This window comes from Chenopodium quinoa, unplaced genomic scaffold, assembly GCF_001683475.1.
Source record: "Chenopodium quinoa cultivar QQ74 unplaced genomic scaffold, ASM168347v1, whole genome shotgun sequence".
NCBI classification, from domain to species: domain Eukaryota; kingdom Viridiplantae; phylum Streptophyta; class Magnoliopsida; order Caryophyllales; family Amaranthaceae; genus Chenopodium; species Chenopodium quinoa.
Window position 1 is genome coordinate 9,284,862 of NW_018745024.1, and position 17,399 is coordinate 9,302,260.

Genomic DNA, 17,399 nt, shown 5'->3' on the forward strand with positions numbered 1-17,399 from the left:
TGAAGTAAGGAGAGCGTTTTTAAAGAGAAATATCAGGAAAAAAAATCAATCAAAAGGGTCAAAATAAGCATTAGGTAGGGCCCACAGACAGAAAATCCAATGGGTGGTAATATGATCATTTATTTAATTTAAGGGGTGGTAATTCAAAATGAAAAAATAAACAAGTGGTTAGTTCGAAAATGGTTACATTTTTGGGAGATAATTTAAAAAAATTTCAGTTCATTTCAGTTCAGCTGAGTTTAGTCAATGAGGGTCTCTGATTAGATTCTTCTCAGTGTTTACGTGTTGAAATCTTCATCGAACTGGCTTCGATTCTTCTCAGTGTTTCAATTTCATCGGTTTTGGCGACGCGGTTGCTAAGGTTCATTTATCTTTCTTGTTCTAAGTGGTTCAATGTTTCGATGTTCATCTCCTCGATTAGATTTTACCTTTTATATGAAGGTTGTTTTATTTTTTTCTGGGCTTTCATGTAGTTTTTTTTATTGAATTTGATTTCAAATGATTTCCTAAAGCAAAGATGTTCGGAGGAATGTTCCAGAAGAAACCAAGCAAGGAAGAAGCTCTGCCGCAGCTTCGATCCCACGCATTGATGTTCGGAGCATGGGTTGTTGCTGTTCGGGTCACTCCTTATTTTCTTCAGTATTTTTCCAGAAAGAGGAGATTACTTTGGATCTTTGATTCAACCCCACCAAAATTAAGGTATTAGTCTTGTAAGTTTTCAAGATATTGACTTTATTTGATTATTAATTTCACTATTTTACGTTATATGGGTGTTTTAGATGTTAAAAATTTAATTTTTGCAAGGAGGAAGATGGACCCAGGAGAATTTTGATGTATACTAAGATTTTGGCATTTTAATAGGGGGTTGGATGTATTTTGGATATTTGAGTAAATTTCTGCAGTTTATTAGGAATATTTGGATTTATTTTGGATATTTGAGAACAATCCTGCAGTTTAATAGAAATATTGATGTGTTGTGTATACAATATCTGTTTCCTTTCTCTTTCTTGTTCTTATTGGTTCAATTTTCAACCCTTCTCTTGTTCGTATTGCTAGCGATCTCACAGTTTTATCTGCCGTAGCAGTTTCAAAAAGATAGAATTACTACAGATTGGGATGCTGTTATTGATGCTGGTATATGCTCTAAAATTTGAATTTTTGTTTTTAATTTTTTTTTGGTTTTGTTTTGTTTTGTGAAGAACTAATTTCAATTTCTGTTGGTTCATTGGTGATTTATCCTTGATTATGTCTTTAACATTGATCAATTTTTGCTAAATTTAAAGGATTAACTAAGTAGGTTCTATAAATTTTCATTTCTTGATTGAGATTTTAAGGGGTTTAGGTATATTTTTGTAATGTTTGTAGCATGTACATTTACCAGAAGTGTAAGTTTTTATCATTGGAGTTAAGCAATGGAACCAAATTGCTGCCTTGATTCTGTCGCAGTAGCTTTGCATGTTTAGCATATTATGGTAATTATTGTTTTATTCTGCCAGTTTGCCATTGCATTGAAATCAGTGGTTATCTGCTGGTGAGCTTGCTTTTAGACATGAGATGCTATAGGTGATGTTTGATGGTGTTGATTCTTGAAGTTTCAATTGGAGATTAAAAATTAAAGCTAGGATTGTTAGATTAAAAAGGATGAAAATGCATTGCTCTCAACTTCTCATTATACTTGGTTATTAGATGTAATTTTACAATGAAAGTAGGATGTTTTATTTTGATAATTTGCCAAAGTGATGAGGATTAATGTATATGTTAAATTTTCAAATGTGTGAGTGACTAAAGTTAATTAATTTAAATGTATTGAAGGGTTTAAATGTTTATAAAATAGATTTGATGAACGAACACTAATCTCCCCAAGTTTATTCATCACTCTTAATTAACTTCTTATTTCGTATTACATGAGCCTTTTGTTGTTTTTATTAAATGAGGTGAGAAAATATATATGTAAAGGTTTGTACATGTGGTATGTCTAGATAAGGGTTGTGTTCTACTTATATGAGTGTAATAACTTATCAAGTGAGTTTGGGAAGTATTAAGGAGGCAACAAAGAAGTCATGTTTGATATGATAGTCTCCTTATAATTTATTAATTTATACGTGAGAGTAATTTACACCATACAACTGATAACTTGAACATCCTTTATCTTTTCTACTGTAATATTAGCAGCAATTGCAGGTTGGTGCAAAATAATGCAGTGCTTGAAGTTAGTCTTGTGCTTCTATAACAAAAAAGAAAATTCAACTGCGTGGCCCTCCTTGACTCCATATCAAATTAACTACCGAAAAAGCAACCTGGATATCCTTGTTAGAGTAAAGAGGTTAGTCTTTCAAATATATTCACTCTTATCTCCTATTTTTGTATGTCAACTATGTGTGCCGTTTCCTGCTTAAATTTAATGATGGTGAGCACTGAGCAGGATCGTGATCCTTTGTATCTGAAGTAATGATTAGTTTTATTCAAAAGATTTGCAAAGTTAGATCATTGTTAGACCTTGCATTTCTATGAATCTCCATGAGTTTGTGAGGCGATGGATTCTAAAAGTATATCAAGCTCTTCTGTTTGAGAATATTACAATATACTACTCTTCTAGACTTTTTGTTCTCGAGCACTTCAATTAATTTACATCTCTGCTTGCTTACTTTATTTTCTTGATTGTATGTATTAAAAGCCTGTCAATGGCCCAATACTCATTAAAGCTTAGAGAGTAGTCATTACTTTAGGAAAATACAACTCATCACGATCACCAAACAACGTAGTCATGACCCGAAATTGAATATTGTTTATGTCATTTGTCATTTATGACTTTATCTACTCCTATAACAAATAATGTGTGCTACAAAACTGACAGAAGTTTCTGAAGTGCACATAAGGAAATAGATGACTTAATGTTCCGAAGATTCCTTTTACTTGTAATCTTGTGAAGAAGACGGGTTCCATGTTCTTAAAGTGTTTGAAAAGGAGGCAGACTTTTCTGCCTAAAGTTTGTCATAAGATAAGAGAAACATTATGACCTTTCCCATAACAAAGTTAATCTAGGAGGCATAGATAAAAAAAAAGGACACCCTACTATGATTGCGTTCGTAGGTGGGCATTACCTAAATGCCAAATCTGGTCGGGGGTCTTGATGAGTTTAAGCGTACGTCTCTTCCTGTTTCTTTGACTATTTAGATTGCTCACTTATACTTCAGTTGCAACTATCTACATCAATGTTTCTGCTATTCATACTTGTTCTGTGTGTTTTTAATTATACAAGTCTTCTTGTATAATTCTTGATGATTTATGAGCAATAATGTACCCCTTGAATCTGTCAGCTAGCCCTGATACAACAACTGAGTTGTAGTAACTCTAAAGTTGATGTAGTTCTCACTCGCTCGCTGTGCTTTGTTGAGTTCCAGGGGGAAAAGAGGAGAAGATCGAGAGGAAGACCATCTCAGAGAAGTTCTCAAGCACTCTGCTCAAATGCTTTTGGAGCTCCAAACCTCATAATAAGTATCTGTGAGTGACTTCTTGCTTTTATGGATTTTGCAGGTTTTTTTTTTGTGCTTGTATGAATTTAACTGTATTTTATAACTATCCTTATTAATCTTTAGAGAAAGATTTTATTGACTTACAAATTTCTGAACATTTAGGCTTTGTTACTATAAATAGAGAAAAAAAAAATTCTTTATTTTGTATAATGTAGCCATCAAGCTTACACTCTCTTTTTCTGACAGCTCTTGCTAAATTGTTGCTTCTTCGTGTTTCTTCTGCACATCCTATATGCCTTGTTCTTGAGTAGGCTTGGGATGAAAGCATCATTGGCATTCCAGAATAATGGTGCTGAATGAATAGTGGGTTCTATGAATTGTTTTGGGGTTTATTTCTTAAGATATACTGCTTTGGTAAAACCTCTCATCTTATGATGCTTTGCCACATTTATATTTAGATTAGAGAAATTGGCAGCACATTATTCTTTTTGTCAAACATGATAGACAATGAACTTGGTTATTGCTTATATGGGTGTTTTAGATGTTAAAAATTTATTTTTTGCTTCTAGCTTCCTTCAATTCGTTATATGGATTTTTTTTTTTTTTTGGGTTGTGCTTGTATGATTGTTTACTGTTTTTTATAAGTATATATTCTCTTCTCCTTATTATGTCAAATTTGGTGATAAATTCAAATGGATTTGGTGAATTAGTGAGTGAATTGAATGAATTAGTATGTTGATTTGTATCAGTTCCTCAATTTGTGGGTTGTTTAGCTCTAAGACACTGAAGAATGTTTTAAGTTTTTTCTTTTTTATTAATTTTTTTTTGCATTCCTCACTTTTCCAGTATTATAGATTTTGAATTTAATATGAAAAACTCAAAGAGTTTGCACATTTTCTGAAAATGCAGCAAGTCCAAATTTGTTCAACAATGTCGATTTGTTTCCATCACATTCCTGTCAAACTTCCAGGATTAAACAACAAAAAGGTCTGGATAATTTCTTAATTGTAAGATTATTATAAGAGTAAGCTAATAATTAGGTTGCTCAGTTTGAAAAATGATATTTGTATGGTGTCTGGATTACCCTGAATCATTTTATTTCAATACGCATTTTAATCAGTTTTGCAGACTGTCTGGGTCTAGGAGGGAATTGACAATAGTCTCCATGTCGTCAGTTGCTACTGATACGGTGAAGGACGTACTTGCAGCGAATTATATACCTGCAGCTCCTATACTTTTCCCCGAAGGACCGTGGCAGCAGGTTACTGATTTCCGAATTATATTTGTGTTTTCTTGTTTATCCTAAACAATGTTATCTAATTTACAGCACATGGAATGGTACATGAATGCAGTTTACTATTTATATTATTTGTTCAAAAGTGTCACTATTTTATAAGTTCTTAAGTGTTTCATTGTACCAATTCGCATGTTTATGATCGTAGTTTTTGAGGGGGCTGGGGAAGTGGGGTTAGCGAATTAGGTCATGATGATCCTGAATATTGAGTTAAAAGGATAGCAAGACAGATTCTGACGTCTATTTCCATATGTGAAATGAAGAAAGAAAAGCTTGAAATCTCAGTGTTTAGTTTCTTTTGTAGATTTCTGGGGGAGGTACAGCTGCGAAGGGATTCAAGGCTGCCGGTATTTATGGTGGTTTGAGGGCCCAAGGAGAGAAACCTCCTTACTTACAAATTTCTGAACATTTAGGCTATAATATGAATGCTATAATAATTAACTTTGTTTCTTCCTTCATTGTTTCATCATGAAGATTGGTTGGGTGCTATTGTTTCTACTTTTAAGGTTTTGTTCATTTCCTTTTTTTTTCGTCATATTTCTTGTACCTTGATTATGAACGATGCTTTAATTTCTATCTATGCAGAAATGGAGGGTGACAAATTATTTTAGAATTTTGGGGTGGTTTCGATTCAGTTTGGTAAAAAAAACTCGGATTATGTTCCCATGCATCTTAAAGCTAGGGTTTTATTTATTTATATATTTGATTTAGATCATTCAGTATCTAATTGATTATTTTCTATAGGAAGTCTGCTGGAATATCAGCTCCAACTGTTGGAAGAGTCGAGAACACTCATTATTACCATCCTGGAATTGTTGCTCCTCGGTAAATTTTCAGTTTTTTTATAAGCCCCAAATTACTATAATTATGTTGCCATGTTTTTAATAAATACGGGAAGATAGAAAGATTGCAAAATTAAACAAATTTTTCTTATGATTATAAGACAAAGAGGGTTCTTAATTCACTTGGAATAGAGTAACAAACCTTCTTTCGATCTTATAATTTAAGTTTATATTGTGGATATTTAACCTCATGTAAAAATCCCATTTTGACCTTTTTTTTAAAAAAAATTAAAATAAATTGATTTCTGCTTTGTTCGTGAAGAGAGTAACAGGGGAAATGGGGAGATTGAATGGGATCTAAAGTGAAAAAGGTTAATGGCTAGGGAAAGAGCAGCATTAAGTGAGTTCTTCGATCTCCAATGCCTTCCCTTTTTAGTATCCTTTTATTCTTTGGCAAATATCTTTTTGGTTCATTTATGTTTACTCTATTTCTCAGTTTTTTTTTTTTTTTTTTTTTTTTTTTTTTTTTTTTTTTGTGTGTGTGTGTGTGTGTGTGTTTTTTTTTATTTTGATGAATTTGATTTTTGAGATTTGGGTTTTGTTTATTTATAGGTATTGTTGGAATTCAGTAGAGGGGAAAAAATGAGTTTTGTTGTGCAATTTAATCCAAAATGCTCATAGTTAAATCTGGTTCACTTTTGATTTCTTGATTATCCATGTTTATTTTGATTTGAGTTTCTCTATTTTGATGCGAGTATTAGTGAGCATTTGGGTAAACTATTACTCATACTTTATTGATCGGTAGCTAACATTAGCATTACCTTGAATTGAGAATTTGTACATGCTTATAATATGGCTGAAAATTGTTATTTATGAGCTATAATAAGCGAATTTATAGTGTTGTCAGAATATTATTAAATCTCTTAAGATAGCTCAAAAGATTGGTATTTTTAGTGTCGTAGATAACATAATTCTTTTTGCTAAGTAATTTGGTAAAGTTTGGACTAAAAAATATGTTTGATTACATTGTAATTTATTTACTTTAATAATATAGCCTCCATTGTGGATCGTTGAGTCCATTCTCGTGTATTGATGTATTTTTCTTTAGAGGCCAACTAAGTAGGAGATGAGTGGCATATGATTTCTTATAAACTATCATGGGTGCATTTTTAGAATATACCTTACTATAAAATTATGATATTTAATTTAATGTCTCAATAATTTTTATGGAGGAATAGGAAGTTGAATCAATCACTGCAAAATTGAGTTTTTTCAGCATTATTGATATTTTTACTTATACTATTTTTGCTTTTGTTATATGATAGGACTTCAGAAGAGGTCAAGAAGATAGTAGCTACCCAAGTTCAATGCAGGTGAAGGTTGGTCATGAAAAAGGCTGTGAGTCTACTTTACGAAGACTTAGGGGAAAGGAATTTGATATAGTTCATAAAGCAGCTCAAATCAAAGTAATACTCATCATTCAATAGTGTATTAGAGAACTTTGTGACCGTGTCTCATTCCTGCTCCCCTTCCAGTGAAAGGATTAATAATCAATGTGTTATGTTTGCATTTTTCAGCTCATCAAAAGAAGGTCGAGGTCTAGGCCGAGTATCTGCTGGTGGAAACAATTGATTGGTTTTGTTGGGTGTTAAACTTTTAACAATAAATTATGGGTACTGGATAATTTTTGCCATGTTTTTTTGTTTTTTGTTTTTTTTTTTTTTTTTTTTTTTGTGAAGTTAAGTAGGCAATCCATTTCAGTGTTTTAGCTTAAGATAGCCTTAAAATGTCCTTGAATAGTTTCTTGCATTTGATGTTACTCAAATGGATATTCTAAGAATTTAACATTAATCGTAATTAGTAGCTATGTTTTTCCATTTGTATGAATGTACATTTTCAATTTCGTTATGTGCGAACACATTTTTCTATATAGCAATAGATGGATTGCCCAAATAGCATAAATTTAACCAACCAACAAACAAGTTAAATAACCATACAAACCATGTAATTTCAATTTTTTTTATTTGTTCATTGTTTTGTTGGATGAATCTCAATGTGTGTATGCTAAGAACATTATGTAGAAGAGTATGATAATCAAGGGTCATTGTACTACCCTCGGCTTCTTATTGATGCTTAAGAGTTCTTACAAGTTATCTCGATATTTGTTCACTTTTTCTTGGGGCAATTATAACCTGATTGGTGTTTAATGAAAGCATATAGTTGCAAAATTGTTACTTTTTCTCCGTAACAAGTAGTACAAGGAGATGAAAACTTTAACAAAATTCAAGATAGGAGTAAGAGATACTCAAAATTGAGAACGTAGAACTGTAGATGAGAGGATAAAGGTGAACACACACAAAAATAACCCATTGAAAAGGGGGGGGGGGAGAGAGAGAGAGAGAGAGAGAGAGAGTACTTATTAAGTATACTTATTAGAGTGTCATTAAGGAGAAGATGGCACTACATTTTAAAGTAGTCAAAATTACAAAAGACGAGTAAAATAACGAGAAAGCTAAAGGGAGAGAAAAAAAGAAATAGCAAGATAGGGGGACTAGATTTTGACAACTGTATTTGGACACACTTTTTTAAAATAATTAGTAAATGTTATTAATTAAATAGCGTGATTTCGTGACAATTGAGACATCTAATTTATTAACACCTTTAGAATAAGAGTGCGTTATGTTCACTTGATTTTTACTTATATGAAGTTATCTGATTTTATTTGAACTTATTAATCCTTATTAAAACTTATTTTAGTAATAAATTGAACTTGGGTAGCCTTGATAGCTCTTATCACAACTCATTTAAACTTATTTTTTCTGAATTTATCTTATCTAAACTTATTAACCATTATATGAACTTATTTTTCCTGAAATAAGTGAAAATAAGGTCAACAGAACAAGGCCTAAAATTTTCAACATATAAAAAATCATGTTAGATTCATGATTAAATGTTTTTTTATGTTAATACAATCATAGTTATAGATAACTTTAGGAAGATAAAAAGTAACAGATAGTGTTTCGGGTGATTTTGTCCCTTGGGAGAGTTACGTCACGAAGTCTAATTCCGGCTGAGCTGCACCTGCAAAATAACGGAGACTCCGGGTGGTTGGAGCTCCGCCTCCGACGGTCAAGTTAGCGACTTGAAACGAAATAAAGAGAACGGAAATTTAGATAGGGATCTGCTCGGATTCCAAGCTCAAGTCTTTCTCTGATGTGAGAGAATAAGGGTGTAATAAATTATTCAATCTGTCCCCAAAATGGGGAAATATCTCCCTATTTATAGGGTCGTTGGGAAAAGTGCCCCTACCTAGGTCACTTGACCTAGATTTTAGTGGGTTGCGCCGTTTTTCGGCGCTCCTAGGAATCTGGGCCTTTCAAGGCCGCCATTTCGGAAACATATCTGAGGGCGCCAAGTGTCAAGAGGATGCTGAGCCACATGGGCCATCCTAGGCTCGACACGTGGCGACCTCTCATTGGTCCACGTGTCAAGAGGATGTTAGGCCACATGGGCCATCCTGAACTCGACACGTGGAGAGCTCTCATTGGCCCACGTGTCTAGGGTATAAATACCCCAAACACATAGGAAGGGGGAGAAGGAGTGGAAGAGACTCGAGAGAGGAGAGATAGAGAGAGGAAAAAATAGGAGGAGGTGGAGAGAAAAAATAGGGGGGGATGGGAAAGGAAGAGAGGGGTAGAGAGAAAAAAAAGAGAGGGAGCCAGGAATGAAAATTGATGGAAGAGAGAGAGAAAAGGGTTGGAAAAGAAAAAGAGGCCAAGAAAAAGAGAAAGAATAGATCGATAGACCGAATGACAATGTCAAAAGAGAAAGAAAGATACAGGGGGTTGAGAGATGAAGGTGCTAAAGAAAGAGAAGGCAAGGTTACGAGAAGGGGAGAAGGGAGATGGGCTAAAAGAGAAGCGTTCTATGAAAGAGAGAAAAGGTAAAATAAAATAGAAAGAGAAAAGGCAGGACATGAGCTAAGAGTAAATTAAAGAACATGTTATGGGATAGAAAGAGAAGGGCTAGGAGAGAAGAGCCAAGAGATGGGAGAGAGGAGCCAAGAAATGGGAAAGAGGATTTAGGAGAAAGAGAGAATAAGAAAGAGGAGTTGGGAAAAAAGAGAGTGAGATAGAGAGATAATGAGGGCCAAGAGAGATAGAGGAGGTCAAAAGATCGAATAAAGTTATAGTGCTAATTAGAGATAAGGGGGTATGAGGAAAAGAGAGAGAGAGGCCAGAAGAAAGAGGGAGATAAAGAAAAGCTGAGATAGAGGTCTCAGGGGAGAGAGAAAGAAAGATTGATATGAGAGGAGGGGAAGGAGGCGAGAAAGTACAATCTATAGTTTTAAAAGCCTATTTTTTAAAAAAAATGGAACAAGGACAAGAAGAATTATGATAGAAGAAAGATATGGAGAAAGAGTTTGGGGCAATAAAGGAAGGGAGAAATGTGAGCAAGTGAACCTTTAATTCCAAAGTCATTAAAAAAAAAGAACGGGGAGATAAAGTCAGAAAGGAGATAAATGTGTGTGTGTGTGTGTGTGTGTGTGTGAGAGAGAGAGAGAGAGGGGTTATTAATTAGTACTCTTAAAGGAATAAAGAAAATATATGAGAAAGAAAACGCATTATCATGCGTTTCATGTTTATACATACACAATAGTACTCTGAAATACTTATTTAATCAATCAACCAAATTAGAATTCAACTTACTCTATTGTATAAATCCCTTATAGATCTTTCCAAAAACACAAGAACATCCAATTTATGGTAATGAGAAAACAAATTTGAAAATAAAAATTAATTACGCGAATAAAAATTAGAATTATTATAAACTTATTAATTAAATTTAAATAAACTTATATCAAGAATTAGTGATTGTTTTAAACTCTCAAAATTTGATGATCCGAGCCGTATCCGATCCAAAATCTATGAATATTCGATCCAAAAAAAATTGGATATTCAAGATAATCACACACGATTCACATTAACAATAGAACAAATTATTTTTACAAAACATTAAATTAAGCTCCCCTAATCAGCATGTTAATAACACCCGAAACTATAAAACACGATCTCAATCACGAAGCTTACATATCTTAGTGTCGGGGGGGCACGCACGTAGCGCGTGCTCCAACGACTAGTTATGAGAAATGTCAAAACTATTTTTTTTACCATCTAACCTGTATACTAAGCAGAATATATATGATTAAATTACCTAGTTCAAGTAGAAGAATTATAAGCTATGCATGCAGCCTTCTAAATTAAGAACTGCATAAGACACTACATTCTTAACTATACTTCATGTCAAATGAATGATCAATTTACTTGAAGAAACGGGATAAAATAAGGTGATTCATGTCATATCTTATGGGATGTGGACGTTTGGTCGACTGATCGTGTTGATATAGGGCCGTCAAAAACTGACAATATACGATAACCCGACACGAAACAAGTGGGTTTAGGTAAAAAATTCTGAACCCGTTTACATATTTGGGTCGAAACGAATTCGACACAAAATTAAACGAGTTAGGTATGGGTTGAAATTTTCAACCCGAAACCGACACGCATAATCCGATTATACAAATGGGTTGAACGACAACTTGTCAACCCGAATCCAACAAGCTTAATTTATTAATTTAAAAAAAAAATATATAAACTGAATTTTTTATTCAAACTTGTAATTTTGTATATTACCTTAACACTATTTATACATTTATATAATTTTTTGACGGTTAATTTGACGAAAAAATTATACTCCCTCCGTGTTTTAATAAGTGTTACACTTACCAAATTCGGCCGTGTTTTAATAAGCTAGTGTTACACTTCCTTTTTTGGCAAAATGCTACATTAAAATAGTGGATTGCTAAATACCGCCAACGCTTTTTTATCAAACCGCCATCATTTTAACTAAAGGGACTTTCTTGCCTTTAATAAATATTTACCCAATTATTTTAAAAAAAAATTTAACTTTAATTAATTGACTACAATTACCGCGTCACTACCTACATCGGACCACCACCACTAATAGATTGACCACCACCACGAACAGAAAAGTTATCGGAAATGGATGATAATCACGGTGATTCGTCGGAAAACCAACCGCAATCTCAACCCTCGGCTTTTGAACAAGTACGATTATTTATTTAATTAGCTAGTTGTATACTAATATGATTATAAATTATGCTGAATTTGGAATAAATTATAAATTAGCTAGTTGTATACATATATGTTGCCGTAAAACTTGATGTGGAACCGGTCAACCGGTGCACGAAACCGGTCAACCTCCCTGGGAATCGGTTTTATGCTGCGGTTGACCGTAGTTGTTATTCGTTTTTGACCACCGGTTGGCCGTGTTGGTCCACCGGTTTTCCACGCAGGTTACCGTGGGCAACCGGTGCTGAAATTCGGTTATCCGTCACGGTCAACCGGTGGTAAAATCCGGTAACCCATGTTAGTCAACCGGTTTGCAGCTCCGGTTGAGTGTGGTGACGGTGCTTTTTTTTTTTAATAAAAACTAATATTATTGTATTAACTTTTATACTAGTATGAATAATATAAATAAATATTATTCTATTTAACATTATAATTATAATTATAATTATTAATGTTATATTGTTCGTTATTATTAATTAAAAGATTTATTTATTTGTATCAGGCGTCATTATCAGATTACGGCGGTGATGTTGTTGATTATAGCCCGCATTTTCAGACTAGAGAAGTTTTCCCGACCTATCAAGCAGCTGTTGATTGGGCTAGAGAAATTGCCACTCCATTAGGGTTCTTTTTGACAAATTCATCGTATAAGAAACAAAGAAATGGGCTTCCAATTAATTACATGAAATGTGATCGGGGGGAGAGAAACAGAGGGGAAAATCGGGACCGTGAAAATGCCACACGGAAGAACACGAAGAGCAAGGGTTGTAAATGTATGTCTCAAATCTCGGCTCGATGTTTGCGGGGCATGGAAGGATGGATAATTAAATCTAAAAAGGGCTTGAAAGGCATGCATAACCATCCGCTCATGGTATATCGAGAGGGTCACCGATAGGTTAGTGGTCTTAGTCCAGCTGCAAAGACGCTTGTTATTGACATGAGTTCTGCTGCAGCCAAGCCGCGTCACATTATGGAAGCCGTGAAAGAGAAGTTTCCGAATGAAAGCCCTAACAAGAGACATATCTACAATGTGAGAAGTCGTGCTCGTCTAGATGCTTGTGAAGGTCGAGATGTTGCGCACCAGTTTGTTCACTTGGCAAATGAGTACAAGTATGTCACTTGGATAAATGTTGATCCAGATATCCGTGCTATCACCCATGCTTTTTTGGCCCACCCAGAGATGGCTAATATGTTACGTACGTATCCACATGTCATTGGGATGGATTCTACGTACAAGACCAACAGATATAACATGCCATTCTTCGAGCTCGTTGGTGTCACGCCTACAAATCAAAACTTTTTGATCGGATATGCCATATTAAAGAGCAAAACTTATGAAAGCTACAAGTGGGTTTTAGAGAAATTGCAGTTGTACATTGGATTTGAGGTGGCTCCGAATGTTTTTGTTACTGATTGTGAGTTGGGGTTGATGAAGGCTTTGAAAGAGGTCTTTCCAAATTGTGCGCATTTATTTTGCGGGTGGCACATTAACAAGGATGTATTGGGAAGGGCGCACATTTTGTGTGGGAAGGATATGTTGATAGCCGAGAGATTTCGAAATGGTAGATGGAGAAGAGTAATGTATTCGACCACTATTGCCGAGTATGAGTTAGAGTTGCAAACTATGAAAGCGACATGGGGAGCATCGAACCCACCACTGGTGAAATACGTCGAGGATCAATGGTTGGTCTACAAGGAGAAATTTGCGCGAGTTTGGACGAATTTGGTGATGCACTTCGGCAATGTCAACACATGTAGAGTAGAGAGCCAACATTCCGTACTTAAACAATGGTTTGACAGTGCTACAGGAGCATTAGACACTATCTTCCGTCGTGTGCACAGCAACATTGAGGGTATGCTAATTGAGATTTGTCACCATTTAGAGGACTCGAGACGGCGAATGGGGTCACAACACAACATCATGCCTTTGCTTCATCTTAACGGCTTTATGTCATTTCGAGGTCTTGATATTTTACAGGATGAGTTGAAGAGGATGAGAGAGTTATCTGATGATGTGTTGGATAAGTGTGGGTGTGCGTTGCTGACGACGCACGGTCTCCCATGTGCATGCACCATGTGGACAACAATTCTTGTAGGGACAGGGTTGTATTTGGATCAGGTCCATCCATTTTGGAAAACACTAGTGATCGGTGAGGGCGTTGACATTCCCGTTTTTGCTGATGAGTCGGAGCTGGATGCAGCCTTGTTTAGGTCTTTGGTCGATGAGGTCTTAGATCGTGATCCAAGCTTTGTGCGGGGTATCAACCGGGTCCTATTTGAGGAGCTACACCGAGATCAGACTGATTTTACTGATCCAGAGGTCAACGAGACAACAAGGGGTCGACCACCGACAGGTCAATGGTCTACGTCTACTAGGCGTAATCGCAGCAGATTTGAACATATTTTGGGTTCTCGTGGCCATCGAGGTGGACGTAGGGTGGTCGTCGGGGTGGTCGTTCGGCACCGATTTATACAGCTTCAGGTTATTATTATTATTATTATTATTATTATTATTATTATTATTATTATTATTATTATTATTATTATTATTATTATTATTATTATTATTTATGGCTAATTTGTGCACACTTGTAGGGAATGATTTGAACTTGGAGGAATTCGCATATTTGGATAAAGTTCCAGCCTTCATGCTTCCATTTCTACGAGGGTGGAGTGATCCGCTTGGTGATGGTAACTGTGGATTTCGATGTGTTGCAGGTTTTTTCATAGGTGACCAGCATGAATGGATATTAGCTCGACGATCGATTGCAAATGAGGTTGGTCATCATCGAGACATTTATTCTCGAGTGTATAGAGTTGAACAATTAGATGTTGCAATCAACCGTATCACATGGACTGGAGGGAGGTGCGACACAGATCATTGGATGGTTGCTTTTGATGACTTGTTTCCGATTGCTAACTTTTATAATGCCGCTGTCATGTGTTTTGGTGTTGGTATAGATGGTCGTGGTGTGTTCCCATGCATCACTGTGCTACCTTGGACTGCTCCGTCAACAGCAACTGGTCCGTATAGGGAGTTTTGCATACTGTCTTTAAGGTGGCATTTTGTGCGATTAGAGTTTGAAGATAATTTTCCAGTTCCTCCTATTGCTACTACTTGGTTCGATATACGTGACGATACCATTACAGGTTGGGAGGATCGTTATCAACATAGGCGCGCTACTTGGAACACTCTAGCTAATAGTCAATGATGTGATTGATAGGAGATTTTATTACATTGTTAATATTGAACTCTTAATTTAATAATTTAAAAGACACTATCGAATTATTTTTTCATTTATCAACCTAATCTAATAATTTTTAAAAAAGGGGCAAATCTAATGATGTCCCAGTAATTATGAACTCCTGAATATAATAAATTATGTCCCAACAATTATTAAATCCAAATCTATATATCAAGCTAAAAAAAAGGTCCAAATCTAATTATCTCCCAATATTTATTAACTTCTAAATCTATAAACCAAAAAAAAAGGTCCAAATCTAATGATGTCCCAATAATTATTAACTCCAAATCTAATAATTTAAAAAAAAAATCCAAATTAACCAAATCTAATAATTAAAAAAAAAATATATCAAGCTTCTAACATGTCATTCCACAACTTGATTGCTTCTTGCGCCTCGATCACTGTGGGGGTGATGTTGCCTCCTTGCTCAGCTATGAACTTGCGTAATGGAGACATGAATAATTGCACCCACTACACAAATGAAATTAAATCGTGTAAGACAAATTAAATAACATTATTAAATGAATAAAGGTAATGAAATTAAATTAAAAAAAATAATTAAATCAACTTAAATATAAGAAATTAAATAGTGAAATAAACTTACAAAATCTACGTTTGTCCTGTCGGGTCGAGGTGGTGGGCCAAGCACTGCATCGGGACTCATAAGAAGTGGATGTGAGTACGTGTAGAACCAGCCCTCGTAATCATCAGAACAAGTAGGCTCCTCGTCCAACAATGGCAAATAGTCTGAGAGGGGTATACAGTAAGTCTCGACATTAAATCTGCCCCAAAACTGTGGTGCACTTGCAGAGCTAACCGCGTAATTTCGCGTCTCATATGCCGGCCGGCTCGCATAATCTGGTGTAAAACAGGGAGGAGGGATCCCCTGAACGAACCCAAGCTGTCGTACAACTCTGTCAGGGTGGTATGGCTCAACAATGTCTCGATATTGTATCCAACCCAAATAAGTAGTTCTCGGGACCGAATGAGCTGGACTCAAAGTATAAGGCCTCCAAATAACCTACAAGCAATTAAAGATAAAAAAAAAACAAATTATTATTATTAACTTGTAAATCCAAAAATTAAAATTTATAATAAATATTTAGCCAAAAAATATACCTCTCGATCGGTCATCTGCTCAAGGCGTCTACGAAAAGAAACTACGCGATGGTAGTCCCTTTCCTGAATCTGTGTGTCCCACCTGGCGGCTCGAGCATCAGTCGATGTTATGGCTAAACAACCCTGAACAGGTCGAAATGTAGGAAAATACTCGTAAATCCAAGACTGTAACAACGTCAAACACCCAGCAATCTGTTTGCAACCTATCCGTGAGGCAACGCCTAACTGCCGATACAAATAAGCAAGGGTAGCTGAACCCCATGAATAATGACAAAGTTGAACATACTTCTTCTTCACCTCTAAGATGCAAGAAGGAGGAATACGACTACCACTCTGATCAACAAAAATAGTGCTTCCTAGAACTAACAACAAGAAACCCTGCACCTGGATATCAGCATCACCTCTCTCTGCTAGGCATCTCTCATATATGGCCTGACTTGACACCCCCCCCCCCCGGTTATTCCAAATGGCTGCTGGCTTGGAAACAAGTTTGTCTGCTCCTATCCCTAAAAAATTCTGAAAGTCAGCCTTCAAAGACGCAACACTGCTTTTCTCTACAACAGCATCACCCTCCACAGGTAACCCAAGTATGTACTGTACATCATGGAGCATAATAGTCATCTCGCCGAACGGGAAGTGAAAAGTGTTTGTGTCTGGCTGTCAGCGCTCTACAAACGCTGAAATCAGGGCCCAGTCAATGTGATGATGCATGATGTTAACTAGCCACTCAAGCCAGTACTATCAACTCGTCTACGCACATCATCGGCCATAGCTCTGTGCGTGCATCATGTAAATTTGAGCACCATTGCGTCCTAGCTTGACACTTTAACACGTCACGATCTTTTTGCGGCCCCATCCAAATTTGCGTGGCGATGTGACCTGCGTAACTGGGTATGAGACTACCATCCTTGGGACCACCCGGCATTTGAGCTTGAACAAGCCATGAAGTATCATTCGATGCTCGGATAACACGAATTTTACGAGTTCGGGAAGTACCAACTCCAGTACTCTAAAATCTACCATCAGCCCTCTCTTCAAAGTGACTCCAGACGACGTCTGGCCTTGCTCTCCCATGCCTCCCCGGCGTCGAACAGATCTCAAACTCTCATCATCGTAAATCAAATCATTAATTTGATCCTCGTCCCACTCTTCCTCTTCCTCCTCCTCCTCCTTGTCCTCAACCTCACGTCCCTGAACCTCATCATCAACACATGCTCCATCAGCTATAGGAGCTAATGACCTCAGTCTCCTAGTCGAAGCAGTCACTGCACGAGTCCTGGTATGTCTCTCACCCGAGCCATCAATACGATCAAACGTCATTTTGAGCCTACCCA

At 36.0% G+C, this 17,399-nt stretch overlaps 2 protein-coding genes across 29 annotated transcripts; both read left to right on the plus strand.

The window, feature by feature from the left end:
- The first annotated feature begins 222 nt into the window (after positions 1 to 222).
- Positions 223 to 7,426, plus strand: LOC110708548. Of its 28 annotated transcripts, none has more exons than XM_021886709.1 (12): positions 223 to 361; positions 518 to 699; positions 1,057 to 1,134; positions 2,170 to 2,323; positions 3,402 to 3,501; positions 3,720 to 3,887; positions 4,383 to 4,460; positions 4,594 to 4,734; positions 5,353 to 5,406; positions 5,512 to 5,592; positions 6,875 to 6,928; positions 7,127 to 7,426. In XM_021886709.1, exons 6-12 carry the CDS (start codon positions 3,846 to 3,848, stop codon positions 7,199 to 7,201), a joined length of 525 nt encoding a protein of 174 aa, XP_021742401.1. In that variant the 5' UTR covers positions 223 to 361; positions 518 to 699; positions 1,057 to 1,134; positions 2,170 to 2,323; positions 3,402 to 3,501; positions 3,720 to 3,845; the 3' UTR covers positions 7,202 to 7,426. The 28 variants fall into 28 exon arrangements, 19 of the variants coding, with proteins under 19 accessions (XP_021742401.1, XP_021742381.1, XP_021742383.1 ...); XM_021886689.1 differs by having other exon boundaries at positions 231 to 361; positions 6,875 to 7,015; XM_021886691.1 differs by having other exon boundaries at positions 231 to 361; positions 2,173 to 2,323; positions 6,875 to 7,015.
- Positions 7,427 to 11,611: 4,185 nt separating this feature from the next.
- LOC110708914 lies at positions 11,612 to 14,913 on the plus strand. Its single transcript, XM_021887140.1, has 4 exons — positions 11,612 to 11,677; positions 12,204 to 12,474; positions 12,655 to 14,127; positions 14,297 to 14,913. Exons 1-4 carry the CDS (start codon positions 11,612 to 11,614, stop codon positions 14,911 to 14,913), a joined length of 2,427 nt encoding a protein of 808 aa, XP_021742832.1.
- Positions 14,914 to 17,399: the final 2,486 nt, after the last annotated feature.